Source organism: Epinephelus fuscoguttatus, linkage group LG9, assembly GCF_011397635.1.
Source record: "Epinephelus fuscoguttatus linkage group LG9, E.fuscoguttatus.final_Chr_v1".
Lineage (NCBI taxonomy): Eukaryota > Metazoa > Chordata > Actinopteri > Perciformes > Serranidae > Epinephelus > Epinephelus fuscoguttatus.
In genome coordinates, this window is record NC_064760.1 from 34,140,900 (window position 1) to 34,159,107 (window position 18,208).

Below are 18,208 nucleotides of genomic sequence, written 5' to 3' on the forward strand. Positions count from 1 at the left end.
GAAAAAGACATGGAGCCAAACACTCATTAATGCATGCATTTAACAGGTTTTCTATCAAATATACTTCCAGATAGACTTCTAAACTTCTATATAATCACTTCATATAACCAGCTCTTTCATGTTCTTTAATAGGGAACTCCAAATACTTCAGAGAACCTAAGGAGAAAGACAAACCACTCGATCTTCTTGCTATTCATAGAGTGGTGTGGCTTTTCCCTCGGGGACCTCTTAGGAATCATAATGCTGCCAACAGTAATTCTAAATCAGCCAGGTAGCTGCTGCTGTTAACACTCTGTCTTTGCTCTGCTGCCTAGTAAAAACATCCAAGTTTACAAGCCAACTTTGCTGGCCAGCTAGGTAGCATCTTTAACAGGGATGGAAGTTAGCAGCCACCACTGGCCAAATGTGGGTGAGATTGATCAACCTACCAGCCACGGCGGCGGGTAAACAAAGGGGGCATTTAACAAACAATTAGATCGCTTCGTCAAAAGACTGCTTGAAAGCAGTGGGATGAGATGGCAGGCTCCAGTTTTTTTTTTTTCATCATCCTGGTGATCAGCACACCTGCGTGGATCCATTAAATGTGCGTTAACATGTTGGATGTGTTTCAATTCACATCCCCTACAACAGAGAGATGCCAAACCACTGTCCTTGTCGTACACACAACTGTCTCTCCACTGCTGTTGTAGCTGATGAGGAACCCGCAGGCGGGTGTGTGTGGCGTGACGGAGAGAGAATTAAAAATGTATAACCATAAGTGAATAAGTTAAAGAAAAAGTTCATTTCCAACACTGACTGACCTTGTTGAGTTAAATAAGTCCTGCTAACGGAAGCTAACTGGCTAATCTCTACTCTCTGATCACACCTAAATCCAATAATTATAATGTCAGGTCAGGAGACATTTATTCAAACCACATGTTCAAACAGAACCTAAAAAAATGGTTTAAAACATTGTGCTGCTCACAAATGGAATGAGTTTTGAAATTAAAATAAAAATAAAAAAACATATACTACTATTATGCTACTTGTAATGGTTTTTCGTAATGTGTAGCCATTGTTCTGTGCATGTAAACTCTGTGTTTGCCGTGAATGTGTGATTTCCTGTGTACAAGTCTGTTAAAACAGAGCTTTTGGTGTCAATCTGTTAATCTGGTAGCAGCTGTTGAGCCTGCTAAAAGGCTGGGAGCATGTGACTGGATGAGAGGCAAGATGTGGGGACTGGTGACAACACAACTGTCATGACAAAAATGTTGGTGTAAAATAAAAAATAGCATTTTGAGAAATAGCATTTTTGTTTTGTTTGTTTTTAATATTTTTCTGTATTTATATATTTCAGAGGAATGGTGAACTTTACCTGTTAAGCCAGTGTCCAACGTCGGGAAGATGAGCCCACTGCACCCCGGTCTGGTTGAGGGAGCGCAGCAGTCGGCAGCAGACCAGAGTGAAGGGCGGCGTGGCCAACGCTAGCCACTTCTCTGAGTAAATCTCTGCCTTGGGGTGAGCAGAGGGATGACAGTCTTTGGAAGGGAGGATAGGCTCGTCGTCATCTCCAGAGCCTCTCTGCTCTCTGAAGTATCTGCGGCAGACGTCCTGGAAGACGGCGAGGCAGAGGGTGTTGAGCAGGAAGTACCAGGTTTGGTGCTCTTCCTCCACGAAGCTGCTGGCTGCCAAGCTGAGAGTGTGTCCGACCGTGCCGGCCAGCAGCAACACGTCCAGCTCCGATAGCGACCATTCACTGCCACTGCTCCTCAAAGGAGACTGAAAGAGAACAAAAAGAGAGGCTTTGGAGAAACAGGTGGAAACAAATCCAAAATGTGTTTAGTGTGGTTACAGTGGAGTGCAAAAAACATTTATATGTCATTCCTGACAAAGATGTCATTGTTTTGCTCGTCTGTTCATTTGTTTCTCAGCCTGGTGTCTTATAAATCAAAAAACAGATGCCCACAGGTAGGACACATAGGTCTTGTGCCTTAGTATCTCAATCTGGGATCTCCACATTAGCTGATTATCATGTTTGTGGCAAGAAGTACAAAAGTAATAGACACTGGCCAAATTCCAAATCTTAGGAGTAAGTTTGCTGCCTCAACAAATCAGCTTAACTCGGGAGCATTTTACAGGGAAACTTCTGTATTTTTCAACATGGACCCTAATTTTCCATGTTTTTGTTTCTAAGTGTTTCTCATTTAGACAACGTTTTTTTAATTGGTCCAGCATTGAGAGAGAGTGCTCCAGCTGCAGCAGCTAAACAGGCTGTAATATAATCCCTGTGGACAATTGTGCACCGTTAATTTACATCCATTATAAGTGCTTGTTTTTAAATATCACCCCTTACCTTTTGCTGATCTGGTCTGTTTGTTAGTGTATGTATACCCCTAATACCCCTTTCCGATATGCATGGGCTATCTTGGCTTGGCTTGGTTTGGGCAGTCAGCCTAGCACAGCAGGGATTTTGAATTTGCATTTCCATTACAACAGGGCTACCTGCTTGAAGGTGTGTCTTTAACTGATGACGGCTTTCATTTCCTGTAGATTCTAGTAAATATCCCCAGGTATTTTGTTATGTAAAAACTTTTATTGTGAAGCAGCAAAATAAAGCAGCCCACACAACTTCCAATAAGGCTGATAGCGAACATGAAACAGTAAAAATAAAGCAGATATCTACAGTAAAAACAGGACGCAGGAGAGAAACTAAACTCCAAACCACAGATATTCAGTTAGAAGCTACAAAAGTAGTGAGAGCTGAACACACACAGACTTTGAGAAACACCTTTCTCTCTGGTCTGCTGCAGACAGAGGTGAATAGTCTCGCAACACACACCCTTGTTTTGGGGGGAGAAGGGGGGTTGTCGGAGGTTGGCTGCAGTCGACGAGACGTCACAGCTAGCCGCTTAAGAGAGGACAGCCTGGCTTTTGGACCTACTCCTGGGAAGGTCCATGTCCAACGCAGCTTGGCGTTGTATGGTGCATCTAAACTGACAATGGAAACACAAATGGGTGCAGCCAAGAGGGACAATGGAAAAAGTGTAAAAGTCTCATTTTAGTAGAAGTCTCAATTTGAGATCTTGCAGACTTTTCCACATTGTCGAAATCAACTAAGTATTCAGCCATGACACTAAAAATCTTCTAGATAACACTAAGCTACACTTTCTGTACTTTTTCTCGGCACTTCTTTCTCTAACTCTCATTTTCCACCCTCATTTTTCCTGAATCAAGTCACCTCTCGCGAGATTTCAGAACAAGACTTGCGACTAGCGAGACGCAGGATGTAGGAGACGTAGGATCCTTTTCATAATGTTGTGAGACACAATAACAATCTGTGCACAATTGCCCATCGAGATTCCATGGCAGCCTGTTACTCTGTTGCGGCTGCAGTGGTCGCTCTCAATACTGCACCAATTTCAAAAATTGTTGTCTCCATTAGTCACTTAGAAATAAAAGCATGGGAAAATAGGGTCCAGTTTCTCTCACACACCATTAGTAAATGGTGTGTGAGACGGAAATACCACAGCCACACAAGCCTGACTAGACACTCAACCTATTTTCACCTTGGAGACCTCTGTCTGTGCTGTGGATCCAGTGGCAGTTCAAATTGTTCAACTCAGTGGGATAATTATTTAGATCAAAGAACTGCTTCGGTGATTCATACCAGTCTATTTCAATATTAAAAAAACCCTCATCTGCTGACACTCAATAAATGACCCATGTCCTTTATAATAAAACTGTTCAATTTGCAACCACTTATACCTGCTCCATTATCTCACCCACATCATGTCAAACTCAGAAAGAGAAAATCGTCTCTGTTGATGAATACTACATACTTTTCAAATCCACATTATGTCAAAGGAACAATATCCAGGCTGCTGTCTTTTTGCTAGTCACTCCTCACATTCGACTGCATGTATAGAGGCTATTTTTTTGCAACAGTGTAGCAGACAGTGACCGTGACCTGTCATTCATAAATTGTGCTCGTTCACTTGTGGATGCTTCCATCACATTTTTGAAATTGGTATTTCAGCACTGTCCAGTCGCACACTTGTATGCAAATTAATTTTGTTTGGTGGTGACAGCACATTGCCGTGCAAAGCAAGTTCAAATGAAGCTCAGCCAAGCTCTCAGTTCAGTGGCAATATTTTAGCCCAACAAACAACTACCAAATATAGACAAGCATCTCAGCCTGTGTTCACCTTGATGACAAAGAGAGGCTGAGCCTGTGCTTACACTATCAGCAGTTAGCTCAATGTGGGACTGCACTTATTTCGAATAATTTTACTTGTTTTTCCCAACTTTCACACATATGCCTGTTTACTTTGCATAACATGCTGTGACATTAAATATTTAGTTCTGATAGTTGCGTTCCAAAAAAGGAAAACAATATCACTCAACTGTGGCAAATTTAGGATATTCAGCTTCTAGGTTGCATACATTTTCATACATTATAAGTATAGAAGTTGTTTTTTATGAAACTCTTTAAATCTTAATTTTTGTTTCCAAGTTTTTCATGAACGTCTCACAACTTAAAGTAATAATATAGATTTCCATCTACATAAATGTCTGCTAAGTCACTATCTATCACCAAATGAGGTAACACAATGGTGTTACAGCCAATGGCTCACTGATAGAAGCCCTTGCATTTGGAGTTTTACGAACTGGGTGTCTGTGGTGACATTTCTTGGGAAAATCACAAGTGGCCCGCAGTTGGTGATGTGTTTTCCATCATCCAGCAGTGGTTGGTCCAAAAGAAAGGGTAGGTGAAGCTAAAGCAACAGACTGGCTCTTCAACTCACTGGTGTGTGAAGCAGCGTGCTGTTTTTTTCTAGTTTCAAGTAGTGTTGTGAATAAATGGTCACTACGGCCAAACAAACCATATTTGTTTGTTTGGTCACTATGGCCAAACAAACGAAGGAAAGACCAATGACTACAGATGATAAAACTTTAAAACAAGTGCAAATAAAACAATTTACACAACCAACACTGTTTGCATCTCTGAGACGGGAGATCAAAACACGCATCAGCAATTATCACTTATCGCCACAGGTGCCGCAGAAGACGACGAAATGGAGACTGTAACTTCAGTTAAGCAGTATGTTACTAAATTATCATGAAATATGGGTTTCTATTCTGCACATAATTCAGGGTAGAGTCTTTGGTTAAGAAGGGTCTGCCCATTAGTTTTTCACCCTTAGATTACTGCGAAGAGGATAATTGTCCTCTATGCCTCCAACTTCTTTGTCTTCGAGATACATGTCACAGCCCCAAAAAAGCTCCAATATGTTTTTCCAGCTCTACTGCTCCCTGTTCGAGTCTCTCTCCTACAGGGGTTGGCAAATTGTGAAATCTCAAAAATCATCAATTCATGTTTTACTTGACTGAGCAAGTCTTCTGTATACTCATCTGTGTTCATGGCCTTGTTTCAAAGCAGAAGAAAGACAAATGTGATGGAAGTATTAGTGAGAAAAATATTTGGAAGCATCAGTATTTATATACTATACTGTTAATATACTACGGATGCAATTTGACTCCATTTCTCAACTTGCAATTTGTATGCCTTAGCAATGTATCACATATCTGATTCAGTACCTAATAAATTCTGGTATTGTTAGATCTCACTACTGCTGTTGACACAGTTGATCACACCAGGGTGGACTGGTAAGAATTCCCACTCCTCGTCCAAGGAGATTTTGCTCTCTCTGTTCCCGCGTTTAAAGCCGCTCCAGGCTGCTCCACTCAATATCGCTCCAAGCTTAACTCAGATTTCACTCGTTCCATTCAAATTGCTCACCACTAACTCAGGACAAACAGGACACGCTTCAACTTTTAAAAAAAATCTGTTCTGTACTCCATCCAAAATCCTTCTACTCCTGCTACGCTTCATTTCGCTCACATGCTCTGGACCACATTCTATTGTTTAACACTTCTCAGACTTGTGTCTGGCTCTCATGCATTGGTTTAACACCAACTTGCAAGACAAGAATGATTATTGGAGTACCACAAGGATCAATACTTGGTCCCCTTCTGTTAGATCTATAAAAGCAGCTGTTAAACCACATTTTTCACAACAATAACTTTAATTACCATACTTATACTGTTACAGTGACAGCCTTATTTTATTTTGACATTATTGCTAGACTAAGAGCATGATCTAAACAGGATTTAGTTGATCATTGCATTCATTTCAAATGTATTATAGCATTTTAAACATTTTTTCTCATGTCTACTACAGAACGCTCCTGGTCAACTACAGCTTAGCCAAAATGCTTAATGTGTTCTAACCAAATTTAAGAAAAAAACAACAACTGTGAACATATCACACCCAATTTGAACTAATTGCATTGGCTGAGAATCAACTTCAAAACACTGCTGATCTAGTCACTTACGGGGCTAGAACCAAATTATATTTCTGACATGCTTTCTCTATATGACTTTCTCAAAACACCTAAGTCTCAGTTCGGCTGACTGTTCCAATTAGCAGGGGCCAGTTACAGGTCTCAACCAGAAATAGTCCAGCACATAACCAGTTGTTGTTGTTTCACATTTTGCTTTTTGCATGGATTAAACAAACAAAAAAAGTTATGTGTTAATTATTGAGCTTTAGAGGTCCTGGTAGGTGGATTAGCAGTCTCCCACTTATCTCTAGTCCTTGTGCTGGGCTAAGCTAACGGCCTTCTCACTGTAGCCTTATATTTAATGGTCAGATATGAGTGTTGATCTTCTCATCTACCTCCATCAGACAGTGAATAGAATATTCATCATTAGTTGAACTATTCCTTTAATTAAAAAAACTGTTTTACGACTGAAACAATGAATGAGCTAGGATCGGTTCTTCTGGTGATATAATCAGTATAATGGGGGGGAACATTTTCTAAGCAGCCTCAGGGCCAACATATACAATAAAACACCCATCAATCAAAACCTTAACTGAAGCCTAATGTGCAGAGGATGGATAAAGGATATTACTCCTCTACCCTGTCAATGACCCTCTCTACATCATGACAAATCACAGGGAAATGACAAGATGATGACCTCTTTGTCTAAAATGTAATTTTTGCCTTAAAACTACTGGAGGACCTCTGGTGCCATCTTTGCACCCATGCCAGTCAGTATCAAATCTCTATGACTTTAGGCAAAAGTACTTTGAACCTGACAAATAAGTCACAATACCCCTGGAAATACATATGATTTATCATATACTACTGGCAGGCTATTGAAGACTTTCCATCATGCAGTTGTGAAACACCCTTTCAGACTCAGTCCTCTGTGGGAGGAATTTCTGGCTTTCTCATTTGAAATATAGATATTTTTACTCAAAAAAACGAGGTGGAAATCTAGTATATGGCTGAGCTGTGTATGGTCAGTGTACTAAACTGTAGCCAAGTTGTAACAGGGATAATCACTAGTAGTGTCTATAGCGTTAATTTGGGGATATTAAATATTCATTTGCTATTTTCTGTAGTGGTCCCAGTAATATTTGTCCACAAAGTATACTAGAGTGGCATATAACATGACATGGTTAATCTATGTGTAAGTCAAATAATTAAGGACTGCTTCAATTTAAGAAATAAACAGTATCATCATGCCATCCGTGTCAATTTGTTGTTCTGGATTACCCATCTAAAAGTTTTATCATCCCATTTCAGTCACTTGCCAATACATCGTGGGCATTGGTTTGTAGGGTTTGTGTTACTGCACCCTATTCACACCTGGTATTAACATTTGTTTTGCATGACTGGCTCACAAGTGGACAGCTTTAAGTACAGGTGTGAATGCACCCAAGAGATCCGATCGCTCCGACCAAATTTAAAAGAGGTCTGGGATCCATATGTCCTCATTCTTTCAGCACTGTGAATGATAATGTGTCCTGGGCCATACTAAAGGACCCCCTTCTCAGCTCTATCCTTGCTCGTCTGACTCAAGCAAACTATCTGTTGCTGCCTATACACAGGTTAGATGCGAAGCCTAAGGATTGTCTCTGGACCCGCTCTCCTCCTGGTGAATGGTCAATTCAATATTTGCTCAGTTAGCACAAATTACTACAGCAGCAGCTGTCCCAACAGCCCAGTCACTGTGAATGTGTGCAAACAAGCTCTCACTAATTGTTCCCAGTACAGACGCATGTAGAGCGGAAAAGTGAGATCCAATCACAAGTGTTCACTCAAGACACCTGTGTAAATGCATTCTAATGCCAGGTGTGAGCAGGCAGACTTAAAGCTATTCACTTGTGATCGTATCACCCAGGACACATGTTAAAACCAGATGTAAACAGCCTCTGTGTTAAACAGACAAGACCTAGGTTGCATCCCATGACAATTACAAACATGCCCACAGCCTCAAATGTTGAAACCTGGCCAGATAAATTTCTAGCTTCAGCTTGCCAACCGCAGTGTGGAGGCACAGGGGAGACTTTGTTTACTTTACTTAGGTCTTGAGGAGCTGCACCATTTATTCATAGAAAAACTGAAACCTGAACTGTTCAGTTACTACCAATTGACAACTTTCCTGATAATTTCTCCTCTGCTCCGATTACCAATACCCGTCTGCTCTCTGGCATACACTGTTTCTATCTGTCTCTCTCTTCCTCACTTAAATGCACACTCAGAACGCACACACATTCTAGCCATTCCTAATGGTAGCTATGGTGTTATAACAAATGCATCACACTGTGTCAGCAACCTACAAATATAGAATTGCAAAGCAATAACAACAACAACAACAACAACAACAACAACAACAACAACTGTGTATTAGGGATGGGCAATACATCAGTTATAGTCAATGTATCATGGCAGGTTCCACGTAGGATGTATAAAATGGCTGTTTCATGAACACTGAGCATGAATTGTTGTAATATTTTTAAGCCAACAGCTCTCTCCCTCTCACAGACACTAAAAGAAAAAGAGTAACAAACATGGAACTTCAGACACACACTCCTGCCCATCCACACCACTCTCTGCCGAGAAATAGTGTATGCGCAGGTGAGGCGTGAGTTTTTTTTATCTGCAGGGCTCCAGACCAGGAGTATTTTGTTGCATTTTGCAACCATGGAGCACCAGTGCAACTTGCAAATATTATTCAAATATGAAGTGGAGAGCTGTTAGCTTGTTTCCAGTTCAATCCTCATGTGAAACAATGAAGTGGTAACAGTTAAACTCAAGGCAATTGAATTGAATGCAACTGGACTTAGTTTTGTCTTAGAAGACATTTCACCTCTTATCTGAGAGGCTTCATCAGTTCATGCTTGTCTAACTAGGCTGGAACTACTAACAATGATGCCTTGTGATGATCTCCTCAGAGGTTAAAGCAGCTGTGCAGAACTTTTTACCATTAATAAAACTGCCCCTAGTTCGTATCACCCCCCCTTGAAGATCCGCATATTTATTTGAACCCAACAGCGACAAAAAAGCCTTTCTCTATATGGCTATTTAGCGTAGCCTCGCTCGGGTCGGACACACAGCAGAAGTCAGCAAACCAGAATACGGCACCCGAGGTGGAAGTGATTCTGCTCGCCCGCAGCGGCCCGCAGCGATTAAACCACAGAAGGAGGAGCCACGTTTACAGTGTTCTTCGAGTAAGCAGTACGCAACGGGCACTGCTGAACACATAACACCTAACAGTTTTACCAGAGATGTATCTATGAGGACTTGGTTGTACTTTTGATGTCATGGCGGATAACGAAGGAGCATCATCTAAAATTATCTGTGACTGTGACCATGAACACAAATATACAGCCGGCAGTTGTCCTCCGTTTTTAAGAAATTCAGAGCTGCACCAGAACATTTATGAACAGGTCTTACTTTACTACTAATTTGTCTGTAACGTTAGCATGTTAGCGTGTTTCCACTAATTACTTGGACTGACCTAACGTTAGTAGCGTTAGCTTTGCAAGCGAAGGCTGCAGGTAACAGCTTTGCTGTGTTAGGATTATGTTATGTCTTCACTGTGTATCTTCACATAAAAGAATACTCCGACGATTTGGGAGTTATGCCCTTTCTCTATCATTTTCATATTGAGACAACATGATCGATATCTTTTTTGTGTCTGTACGTCCAGTGGCTGGGTCTCAGCGGCTGCACAGAATGGGACTCGGTGCTACCATCGTCGGGGAGGTATATCATCAGGAGGAAAAGCGCCACAGAGAGCGCATCACAAGGAGTGAAAACTTTGTAGCAAACACTAATCCTGGCGTGATTAAAACTTTTTTTCATGTTCCTAAGATGAACTGGAAAAAACGCCCCAGGCCTGCAGGAGCTGATGGACAGCTTTCAGTCGGGTGAGTAATATCGTCCGTGTCGTCTCTTTGTTTGCTTTTACCGAGTGACCTAGCGTACCTGTCCCAGAGCCATCTGCAGCTGTTGCTCACCGGTGTATCCCTCTGCGCAAGATGTACTGACCCCCTGCAAGCGCCAAGATATACATATATAAGATAGACTCCCAAATCGTCGGAGTATTCTTTTCACATAATAATGCAGACTCAGCAGATGACTTGTTAACTGTTTATTCCTCCTTACACCGAACGTACACGGCTGCTTCTAATTGTTTCCAGTAGCACAACAACGGTTACTACATTACCCAGAATAACTTGAGGCTCACACTACTATGGTAGCCTTAGTAGCTCAAAATACACAACAGATTAGATTAGATCAGAACAGAAACACGACAGGAGAATTTACTGAGTAATTTTGTTGTTTCCACTAATTACTTGGACTCACCCAACGTTAGTTAATCCTCTCGCTCTCCAAAACAAATGCATGCGGTAATTGCCGGCTGCAGTCGGAATTTTACGACACCAGGCTGTGGGTGTCATACTGCTTCGACCAAAGGGGCGCTATAATCAACGAAAACGAAAAGTTCCGCACAGCTGCTTTAAATACCTGGGTTTTCTACATCAGTTTGTCAGACTAGTTCCAGCCTAGTCAGACAAGCATGAACTGATGAAGCCTCTTGGATAAGAGGTGAAACATCTTCTAAGACAAAACTAAGTCCAGTTGCGTTCGATTCAATTGCCTTGAGATAACTACGACCTGGATAAATGAGAATATTCACAGGCACGGTAACAGTTAAACTTAAATTGAATTTAATGATAGTGTAAGCTGGTGAGGCGTGCTTCTTTGTATCTGCAGGGCTCCATATCACAACTATTTAGTCTCATTTTGCGACCATGGAGCACCAGTGTCATATATTGAAAATATATGCAAATATTGTTAATGTATGAACTGGAGAGCTGTTAGTATGTTTCCAGCTCACAGCGAATCAGTCCTCATGTTTAACAGCGCTGCAGTTTAACAGTTTAACCTTATGCTAACTGCTAACAACAACTGTTGACTCATTTATTTCACTTTCTTATCTAACTTTATTATTTAACAGTCGCTACTTTATTTAACTTTATAATGGTTGGTCTACAGTAGTTCAGAAAAGATTTCAAAATATTGTAATATATATAGTATATTGTGACACCATCTAAAAATATTGCAATATTATTTATAGCCCATATTGCTCAGCCCTACTGCGTCTGTATAAAGGAATTTGATCAGATGATTGATCACAAAGGCAAAGATGTTACCAGCTAAAAAAAAAATCTGTGCTTATTCATTTTAAAAGAGCAAAGGCCAGTAGGGACATCAACATTCACTCAGTGACAGACTTTCACATACATGGCGCTAGCCCCCACTTTCCTGCAATCCACCCACAAAAGAAAGCTTGCTAGATTGTTGTATTATGGGCTCCTTCCAAAAGTTATATGAGACTCAATTATAATATTTGCTAAGGGGCTCTTTTTTTTAATACTGCTGGTATTTCACATTTGGCATTTCTATTTTCTTCAATTTCTTTTTCATATATTCGCCAACTTGTCACCTCCTTTATAGACACTACTTTTTTTTAAATGAAGTACACTCACCTTTAGGTTATTAAAATTCATTCAACTGGAATTCTAATCACATTTTTGTTGGAGTGGTGAGTTACAAAGTGTGCTTAATCTTCCCGTTGTAGAGAAACTAATCAAGATACCTCTAATAAAAGGTTTGGATGCCATCCATAATGCAGTCATTTGTCAAGCCAAAGCAGGCACAGCTCTGCACCTTGAACCAAACTGATTCAAACGATTATAACAACACTTTATCTGACTTTAGATCATGTCTTATCTTTTCCGTCTCTATAATAAAACTTTTTTGCAAAATATCTTCTTTTCCTGAATGGTAACTGAAGCTGTATTTTGGAAGTATTTCAGCAAACTGAAAGGTTGTTGAAAACTGTCCCAAAAGATGCAATTTGGCAAAAGCAGATTCAATCCTGTCAGAATAATCTTTCCTGCAAATTCACATCCAACACTAATATAGCATAAAAACTACTTTATTATCTAATCTCAATATCAAAATGAGATTGTCAGTCATGAGATAGAGGACACAGACTCTACTAACTGTATTTCCTCACTCAGGTCATTACAGAAATGAAGATTTTGGCCATGAAAATGGGCCATGACCGTAAATGTTCACTCTCTGTTTTTGGAACAAGATTTATAACCAATACGTGGAACAGATCCATATTTTCCTTTCAAAGTAATCAATAACGTTTTAAAACTGATTCCAGCATCAACTGCAGGTCAATATAAGGAAGCTGAAATGCTAATGTGGCTTTACTGTATGTGGTCCCTCTAAGACTATTAAAGCTGTAGTTAAAAATATATCTGCAGCAGGAGTCAGAACTAAATGAATATAAGCAACAGCTTTTATAGCTGAAGACAGATTACAGCTACAGTTTACTGTCCATAAATGTATAGTGTTATGAGCTTTTATAGTCTGTGTCTTTGAATTGTGTGGCTGGTCTGCCAATCAGGATCCTACACTTTGATTCTCCTGTAGATGTTTATTTTTACATGCATTTTAAGATATAGACCTATGTGTTATTGCATTACTTCACATAAATAATTCATTATGAGGCAAGAATTAGCTAGCTACTACACTCCCCGACCCCTCTGCCTCGCTCCCCGCCACTGTGGACTCTTTGCTAGGGGGAGAGGGGGCAGCTCCAGGGATGGACCTTTGGTTGGTGGCTGCAGCAACTCATATTCAGCAGTCACAGCAGGCTGGTGACCAGTGGCAGCGCTGGGTCTAACCTGTGTAATGGTTACAAAAGAGTCGGGGAGTCGGAGTGGGCCTGTCCCCCACTGCTGGCTGAGTTCGAGTTGCTGCAGCCACTGGCTTGGGTTCCTCTGGTGCTGCTGCCTGCTCTCCTTGGCGGGGAGTGAGGCGGATGAGATGCCGTATTCCACGCCCTAGCTAACATTAGCTACATAAACATGAACTTAAAGCCACAGCCATGAGCCTTTGGTTAGAGTTAGCACAAGGCTGAACTAGAAACAACAATTTCTTTTCATCTCTGAAACACCTGACACGTTGCTCTGCAGTGTAAGCAGTTGTCGCCAATGCTGAAATAGCAACTTTCTCTGCAGGATTCTCCACCACTGATTCAGGCTTTTCACCAAAAGCATTGACAGAACAGCCAATAAGAACGCACTCCCTCTGAAATGACCTGTGACTGACCAATGTCTGCCGTCACGGACTAGATTTTCCAACAGGAGGTGCAGAAGTGTAGTGTTCTCCAAGACCAGCTGAATAACAATATGCTAAGTGTTTATTATGGGATTTTAGCCTAGTGATACTAAAATAAAACTGTCTACCTCAGCTTTAAGTTTTTTTGTTTTTGCTTGCCCACAGGAGTCGAGCCAGAACTTTCTGTCTGACTGTTTTACCTTTCTAGCCAAAGTCTGGTGATTTCTCTGCTGCTGGATGAGGAAGCACACTTCTCTTTAGTTAGCCCAATCATTACCTGCCAGCTGAGCTACTGTATGTGCACATCTTTTTAGACATTTGTGTGGTGTTCAAACTCAGAGAAAATATTCCACAGTCTTTTCAAGGAAGCCCGAGTCACAGAAAAATAACTACACATTTCCCTCACTAGCTCTAGTGTATAGATTTGGGAGTTTATTTTTTCACCCAACTTAATGGCCCGAGTGGATTTCTACAGACTTTTTTGCCCTATCAGCACTTCTGCAAAGTTCCCAGGAGGGAAATGAGATGTAACCTTTACAGATAAATTATAATGAGCAAAGAGGTGCAGCAGTAAAGAGGACTCATCTTTTAGGCCAATTTAAACAAACACTAAAGACTGAAAGCTTCCACCTCCTGAGTAACTAGTCCCACTATACCTGATTGATTGCCCACATTCGGAGGAGCGATCTAAGCATCGCTGGCACTTTTATTTGTTGAAGTAAATTTCAACGTAGCTGTTATAGGGGGAAGACAAAATAACATAAACAATTAATGAAACACATTTGAACTACCGGAAGCCATGAAAAACACTGGCACAACAGTGGGCTGTTAGAGAAGATGTGGCTTCTTTTCCATGTTAATCCTCATTAGTTTGACACCTTACATACAAACATATTGTTTGTCTCTTTTACAGCCGACAAACGCTGAAAACAGGCATTCATCACTATACAACCTGCCTTTGTTACAGAGCTGGTAATAGCGTTTTCATTACTACTGAGCTGAAGTCGTTTTTAATGATGTGTTTACATTATTCTGCCACTCCTATTCAGTAAAAGATGATGCTCATGTAAATATATCAATTTATTTCTTTAGCTGTTAGTGAAGTCAGAGCGTCCTTCAGTCTGCTATACTAAAGTGTGTTTCATTTACAATTTTCACAAGGTCCCACTGCTTCAGAAGTGTCTTAAAAACAGCTGACATAGTGATGATTTTGATGTCGTGGCCATAATTGCATCATTACAAACGAAACAGCTGTAAACTTCAACATGACTAATTGCATTTTAAAATTTTGAGTTATTAAGTCCAACAAAGTCAAAACCTCAGAGAGTTGCATCAGTAAATTATTTTCATGCAACTCATGTATGTGGGGAGCCAGCAGGTTGCCGGCCGACTCAGCCAAAGAAGAACTTCACTCAGCTGCCAGTTTATTAGGCACACCAAACTAAAACTAATGCAGTCTAATACAACAGTCCTGCAATCAGCCCCTCTGGGATTTCACAGGTTTTTTGGGGATTGTTGTGGCCTTAAATGCCTGATTTCACAGCAGCTTTTCAAAAACAATTGCAATGCTTGTTGGCATGTTTTTAAAAGAAATTGCAGGAGCAGGTCAAAATTGAAAACAAAACAGTTCATAGATGTTTTTTTTTGTGTGTGTAATTCAGTAAAAATTGAGGCAGCTTTTCAAGTGAGAATAAAACCGCATTGTTCTGCTCTGAGTTTTTACTTAACATACGTTACTACTAATGCTGTGTTCACACTATAAGCGACAAAGCAGCAGTGTGACCAACTACATTATCACAAAGTTGCTGCTGAAGTGTTGCTTAAGCACTAGTTAATGAAGTTAGGTGGTCACAGGCTTGTGTGTGTCTGTTAATTGCCACAAACCACCTCGACTGAACATCATCTAAAGGTTGTATTTGGTCATAAAAATATCTTTGCTCATGATCAGTCTCTGAGCCCCATTTTAACATCCCATTCGCCACCCAAGTGCATCCCTGTGAGCACCACATTGCACATAAAGCTAGCATAATGTCAGCTAACTAAGCTAAATAACACAGTACCACAGCTAGAAACAAAATCTATTATTGGCTGACACTTCACCGTGTCATTGGAGTGCTGAAAAAAGTGGAGGCCAACTCACGTCCATCGGCAGTGACAAGCGTCAGGTATCAGACTGTAGCTTCATGTCACCGGCATCCAATGAAAATGACCTTTAGCCTCTTGTAGCCTGTTGCTGTTTTTTTTTTTTTTTAGCTTTTCTTATATATGTGAATGCAACATCCTCTGTCTTGGGGATCTGTCTCGTTGTCAACATGTTTCAGACATTTTCCAGGTGTGTTTTATAATAAAAAAAAAAAGTTCGTCAGTCAGTGTCAGTTGTGTTCCACCACAATGTTGGTTAAATTTGCGTTAATTGTTGCAATCGCACCATACCAAAATCTTGGAGGGGTGGAGCAATAAACCCTCCTTTCATTAAGGTTTTAATATTCAGTTCCTGTTGATTGAACTTCATGGTCCCCTTGGAGGATGAAGTTTGTGGTGCTGTTGAACTGTATTACATTTGACAGAGAGTTGTTTCTGTTATTCAGCCTAACCTTCATTGATAAACATGGGGTGGACAAAATAATAGAAACACCTGTTGGTATAACACAACACAGTTTAACAGCACTATAAAATACATCCAACTTGAACCAACACCTTTGAAACTTTAATAAACACTGAACAGTCATGGAGGGAGGATATACAGCAGGACTGTTGTGTTGGACTGCATCAGTTTTAGTGTACCTGAGTGTACAATGAGCATGCTCTGTGCGTCCACCAGCCTGAGGAAGCCTGAAACTATTTTTGGAATATGTACCCTGTGAACAACCTATATTGGATTTAACTGAGTGCCATCTTGGTGTCTAGTTGTCTTAATATATCCATCCTGCTGCACTGACTGACGTAATGCTACAGTATATGCTGAACAGCACATCCACTGCAGTTTCTTTTCTAACATAACTTCATTATGCAGCTTATATTCAAGATTCTTAGAGCTATTTAACTTCCTCCACCAGGCCTAACTGGCATGACCCTCCTCTGGCAACAAAAAGACAAAACAATACTTTCTATAATTCAGAGTGGAGGGCACCATCTAGCTGGAGAAACACAATGATCTCTGCAGATTCAATTCTGGTAGACTGGAACATTTTTGATACGGAGTGCAATGACGGCGAGGTTATGAAGTCGCGTTAAAAAGTAATACAAAACATATGCCGTTTAAAATGATGGATTATGTTCATCAATGCGGCAGCGTGTTTCAGAAATGTGAGCTGGTTTTAATGGATTTTGAAAACAATGGGAGCCTGTGACTTCTGGGACACGGAGTAAACCTGCAGCACAACAGACTGTGGCAGCATCTGTAACAGATTCACGTCGCCTTTGTTGTGCTGTTGGCATTAACAGTTAAACTCTGGAGTTTTAGAAATACTGACACAGAGTTCCTTCTTTATATCTCTCACAGTCACTGCACTGCATGACAAAAAAGACTCATACTTTTTATGTGTCAACAAACACAATCGTTTAATGTGTTAATGTGTTTAACGTTAAATTACTGCAAAATAAAAACACTAAAACATCTCCTTATTTATTAGCTTACAATTTCCCTGTGCTATACTGTAGAGTAGTTAAGGAGTAATTAAGAGAGCTCTTTGCAATCCTCCATGAAAAGCTCATGATAAACTGCATACGGCCAAGCAGCATTTGATTAATATAAATGGTGCCCAGTCTTAAATCAACTAAGAGGCACTCGCTGAAACACTTCTATTCAGCCGCGTTTTGGTGAAGTGATTATTCAGTTGTCTCAGTTCCAAGAAAATCTACTGAAACTTTTTCTCGGGCCTTTGTTTCACAGCACATTCAAGTGATTTAAAGTAGCATTAGTAAAGACTTTGCTAACTTAGCTAAATCACAAAGTGGGGGTACAACAGGCAAGAGCGTGCTATCCCCCCTGAGCCTCGCTGGATTTAGGAGATTTCCTTTCAAATAAATTCTGATGGTCTCGTAGGTAATGTTTCTCCACCAGCAGGAAGTGACAAATTAAATCATAAAAGCAGAAAATCTATCTTTTAAACAGCAGTTAATGAATCCAGCCGTCTCTGAATGGAAAACTAACATTACATCTTTTTTCCTCACTTGTCCTTTAATGTTCTTTGTTCCACCAGCTGAACTGGTTCACAAGTTAGGCTGCAAATTGAGGCTTTACATGCAGATCAAGCACACGTGTGTACACACCTCTGAGCGCAAACATCTGCTCCAATCTGTAACTGTGTGTTTGTGGTATATTTAGGTGCACAGACTCACCTTCCCGTGAATCTTTGGTCCCAGGGGGAGTCGGCGCGTTGCCATGGAGACCAGAATACAAAACATTGCTGAGGAGAAGGCAACAGCAGCAAACACGAGACCCCAGGAGAGGCTGCAGAAGTAACAGGAGCTTTCAGCAGATGTGCACACCAAGACGTGCACTGAGGCGAGCAGCAGGCACAAGAGGTAGAAAGGCAGGGAGAGCAGGGCTGAGAGGACCGGAAGGTCCACTACTGCGTCACTGCTGAGGGCTTCAGGCATAGCCAGCAGTAAGACCAACAGGAGCTGGAGGGCCGAGAAAGAGGGAGAGAAAGAAGAGGGAAAAA

At 40.8% G+C, this 18,208-nt stretch overlaps 1 protein-coding gene across 1 annotated transcript in view; it reads right to left on the reverse strand.

Annotated features, from left to right (window-relative positions):
- Positions 1-18,208, reverse strand: part of pigg (phosphatidylinositol glycan anchor biosynthesis class G) — a 107,496-nt gene that overhangs the window by 49,331 nt on the left and 39,957 nt on the right. Inside the window, exons 8-9 of the mRNA XM_049586008.1 lie at positions 17,883-18,167; positions 1,355-1,758 (exon numbers count right to left, since the gene is read on the reverse strand). Coding sequence (XP_049441965.1) covers positions 1,355-1,758; positions 17,883-18,167 — 689 coding nt within the window. The remainder of the gene's footprint in view (positions 1-1,354; positions 1,759-17,882; positions 18,168-18,208) is intronic.